The 4,616-nt window shown below is 44.2% G+C and overlaps 1 protein-coding gene across 1 annotated transcript in view; it reads left to right on the top strand.

The window, feature by feature from the left end:
• Window positions 1-1,991: 1,991 nt before the first annotated feature.
• LOC104623343 (prokineticin receptor 2) overlaps window positions 1,992-4,616 on the top strand; it is a 7,206-nt gene continuing 4,581 nt past the window's right edge. The window contains exons 1-2 of the mRNA XM_010290402.1: window positions 1,992-2,139; window positions 3,651-4,327. Coding sequence (XP_010288704.1) covers window positions 3,810-4,327 — 518 coding nt within the window. The 5' untranslated portion in view covers window positions 1,992-2,139; window positions 3,651-3,809. The remainder of the gene's footprint in view (window positions 2,140-3,650; window positions 4,328-4,616) is intronic.

Genomic DNA, 4,616 nt, shown 5'->3' with positions numbered 1-4,616 from the left:
TCCTCCTGCATATATCCCACGGCTTTAGAGTCCTTTCACTGTCACCATAGCCCATTTTGCTCTAGACCCACCTTTTAACTTGAGCTCTGCCCATTTGGCTGTAAGGGCAGCGCTCAGGACCAGTGGTTTCACTGTCTATTCAACAATTTCTATTCAACAACTACAAGGCACTGCCTTGCACAGCACATGCAAATCACATCATTTCACAGTATCACTAGTATTTTCTGTGGAACAGCTTGACACATACAGCACAACGACTTGGAGCACAGTGGATGAACAACTGCTGTACAGAAGATACGTACCAAGCATGAACTGCAGATCTGGAGGGGCTGTAGTTATCAGGGCTCCAATGCCAACCTGCCTTGAGTCAATGGGGATAGACTGTTCTGCAGCAGCTGTGGGTTTGGCCTAAAGGAATATAAATCTCTGGAAGTGTTCAAAAAACGTGTGGATGTGGCACTTCAGGACATGGTTTAGAGGACACAGTGGTGCTGGATTAATGGTTGGACTTGATGATCTTGAAGGCCCTTTCTAACCTTAGTGATTCTGTGAACTATCTGGATATCCTGTTACTTGATTAACTCACTAGATAACTTAATGTGAGACATTGTTAAGACATTAAGAACAAAGTCTTAAAGAGATCATGCACGTTCCTACTGTAAAGTTTGCAAGAGCTCCCTTTAGTGTGCTAGCTTTTCTTAAGGAACACTTAAGGTTTATGTGACCCAATTTAGGGATCTTTTAGATGCAATTCTGATGTACACTGTAAGTTCACTTTGCTCCTCCCTATACTTACTATATTTACATTTTTTGTGACAGAATTCAACAATAGATTGCATCTGATTTCCTTTGTTCATTTGGCTGCACCCTTTCAGGATATTAAAAATCCCTTAATGGCTTTTCATGTATTACACTGACTGTTAAAAATAAAGCCAAGTGAAGTATTTTCTGTGAAATTCTTAATGCTGTCTGCTGGCTCCAGACAGTGGAAACTCTCCGGCCTTCCACAGATTTTCTGAAAGAAATGTCACATTAGTGGCTCTTTTACCCCAGACACATTTCACATTAACGTATTTCTTTCCTTATCTCCTTTTTCCAGAGGTAAGTGCCCACTAGCTCATGAAAGCCAAGTCTTGCGAGTGTGCATTGCAGGCCACATATTTTAGGTTTTCTGCAAATCTTCTACACTCTTCATGACCTTCTACAGCCTCCTATGGCCTCATCTGCTGGGGACTACGTAATGTGCCACAACTACACATCTTAGAAAATGTCAACTAATGGGAATAAGACTGGAGGTGCAGAAGAGGACAGAGGATCTGCTGAGTGCTTCCTTTCTTTCTGGAGAATTGGGAAACAAGAGAACTACTCCCTGGGGTGCAAGTGCTTCAAAGCAATGAGGAGGCAGCATTAGCAAAGGATGCCAAGTCCTTAATGATTCACTGCCACTTTTCCACTCTGAGTAATTCCCTGAGAGGGCAAGGAAAGCTGTCAGGGGTCCTCTGATTTACGGCCATTCAACGTTTGACTCTCCTTCTGCAGGAGCTGCCACAGCTGCAGTCCTAAAGACAACAGCCGGAGAGATCCACTGAGAAAGGTCCCTGGGAAAGTAGTTCACCCTCCTTGCTCCCCCTCCTCTCCACTGGGTAGTTTGTATCCTGCTTTTGTGTCACATCAGGTGTAGGTAGCTGCTGCCCAGCACAGACAAAACTCAAAGAGCAAGTGCAGACCACAGTTTTACACCTTCCATGCTCAGACTTGGTAACAAAGCCACTCCGCCAATTTGATGCATTCAGGGGTTTTAAAGCATTAAAAAAAAAAAAAAAAAAAAAAAAAAAAAGGGGGCTGTGCTCTATTGTCCCTGTATTGCACTGCCTCTTTAAAATCAGAAATGCATGGACAGCTTCAAGGTGCCTCCCACTGAGAAAAGGCTTTAGATGCATGCACAGAGACAGCGGAGCCATCCTCCCCTGAGCAGCAGGGCAAACCTGCTCGGGAGAGAAATGATCATTCGGTGATGTCCTCTGGCTGCTTTCAGTGATCCTTTCTCTGCTCCAGTGACAGCAGCGTGTTTGCAGGGGAGAAACTTGGAGGCTATTCCCAGGGTGCCTGAGACCTCCAACACAATGAGAGCAACTGCAGGTACAGTTAGCTGTATGTCAGTTTGTGGATGGTTGTGTTGTCGGGATTTATTTTAAAGCTCTCTGTTGGTATTTCGCAGGGAAACCTTTCTAAAACAGATACTGCTCCTTGCTCTGACCAACATACAGATTTTGCATGCAAGTATTTATTTTAGTACTTCTCTTAAATGAATGCTCACATTTCTAGGCAGCTGTGGGGATGCCTTGTAAAGCAGTCAATTGTTTGAACTGTTATTTAGTTTCAGGCTTTGTCTTTCTGTTATTCTGTTGTTCTGCAACTCTCAGTTTGAAAAGCAGTGTAGAGACAGAAGTTCTACAAGAGAGTTTCTCTCAGAAATTTATTACATGTTGATACATCAGGGGCTGAGGGTGGTTCCAGGGAAAGATAGGGGCAACAGCTCCATTATGCAGACTGTCCTTTGTAGCCATGATGGGCATTGTTCAACAACATTTGACACCCTGAAGACTGACTGTCTCAAAGCAGAAAAAGTAGTAATGCCCCTGATTCTCTTCTGGGATGGGGTGGGACTGTCCTGACAGCTGGGAGTCTGGTGTGAGGATTCACAGATGTGGCATAAGAAATGCAAGAAGACAGCCCTCTCAGCATTTTGATACAGAGTAGAGGCAAAATTAGGGTGTAGATTAGATTTTTTTCCTCAGTGCGGAAAATAAATCAATTTTTAACATTTGGTACAACTGGCGGTATAAAGAGGGGAGCCTGCTCCTCCCAGTCTTCAAAAAATCAAGTCACTTTTTCTTGCTTAAGGAAGATTTTCCCTTTTACCTCAAGGGCCTGTTTGCAGAAGCACTCTCCCTGTGAAACGGCAGATTTGCCTTCACAGCAAAGCCCTACAAGCTGGCCCATGGGACAAAATCTTGTCTATGCAAATTGGCGGAGCTCCACCGGATTGAGAGAAGCAATAATGGATTATGCTGGCTGAAAATCTGGTCCCCTAACTCCATTAATGACTGCCAAAAAGGAAAGTGCTGGCTTCGCTATTTTCTTGGGTCTCGGCAACTCTTACTTAATTAAGAAATGTATTTAGAAGCCAGGACATCAGTTGTCCTTTCATCCTCACCTACCACATGGCTCTGATTGAGATATCTAGCATAAAGGAAAAACTCTGTCCAAAAGGCACTTCAAATACTATTCAGCAAATTGAGGTGTCATCTCATTTTAGTTTTTTTACCTTCCACAGGGATGACAGCTCTGTGGGCTTGAAGGATGGCGGAGGTTTAAACTGGATTTTACATTTCTATATTGTCATTTCACTGCATGCTGAAAACAAAATTTCATTGTTGGTAAATAAAACTTCTGGGTGTAACAACCAGTGTATTATGCAACTCAAGGGATTTTATAACAGAAGCATCCTTTCACAGGGTATTTCTTCTTACTGTGCACAGCCAGCAATATTGCTGTGGGGCAATAAGGTGGCTATTGCTTTCCCTCAAGCACAGTATTTTTGCTGTAATTTCCTCTCAGGAAATGTTTTCCTCTTTTTGTTCCCACAGAAGCAGATAAGTGAGGCTGTTGCTTTACGATCTCATGGGGACAAAGACAAGGTGACTCACTGCTCAGAAGGAAACTTTGGATGAGGTCTCTCGCCTGCTACCATCATGACCTGCCACCCTGGGTAATTCTAACACGAAACCAAGGGCCAGCCAAGCCACATGTGTCGAAAGAAGACAGACATGGCCATGGAGCAAGCTGAACATAACCCAAATGCTACCGTCAACCTCAACTTTGCTGCAATCTACAATCTCCACGATGGGGATTTAACCTCCTTGCGAAACTTCTCCTTCCCTTTCAATTTCAGTTACAGCGATTACGACCTGCCACTGGACAGTGAGGACGACATGACCAAAACCCGTACCTTCTTTGCAGCCAAGATTGTGATTGGGGTTGCTCTGGTTGGCATCATGCTGGTCTGTGGCATTGGCAACTTCGTCTTCATTGCTGCTCTTGCTCGTTACAAGAAGCTGCGAAACCTCACCAACCTGCTGATTGCCAACCTGGCTATCTCAGACTTCATTGTGGCCATCGTGTGCTGCCCCTTCGAGATGGACTACTACGTGGTGCGGCAGCTGTCCTGGGAGCATGGCCACGTCCTCTGTGCCTCAGTCAACTACCTACGGACTGTCTCCCTCTATGTTTCTACCAATGCTCTCCTGGCTATAGCTGTTGACAGGTAAGTGGGGTGCTATCACTGCGCAAGGAGATGGACATTGCTTCCGGGGCTGGCTGTCCAGATTTGTAGGTTTTTAACATGCTCAGCTGTTCTGTAGAATCTGATGTCAAGGTAGATACTACACAGACCTGGGTATCTTGTTTCGTAAGTATGTAACCACATGAGGTCATGACATTACCCCGGAGAAAACTCAGTGGAAATGTCTTGACTGAACTTTTCAGGTGAAAAGAATTGATTTCTTAACATGATTTCTTTTTTTCATAAAAATACGCCTTATTCAAGTGTAGGG

Source organism: Phaethon lepturus, unplaced genomic scaffold (assembly GCF_000687285.1).
Source record: "Phaethon lepturus isolate BGI_N335 unplaced genomic scaffold, ASM68728v1 scaffold15767, whole genome shotgun sequence".
Classification (NCBI taxonomy): domain Eukaryota; kingdom Metazoa; phylum Chordata; class Aves; order Phaethontiformes; family Phaethontidae; genus Phaethon; species Phaethon lepturus.
Note: the sequence above shows the minus strand (reverse complement) of the source record. Positions and strands in the feature narration are given on the sequence as shown.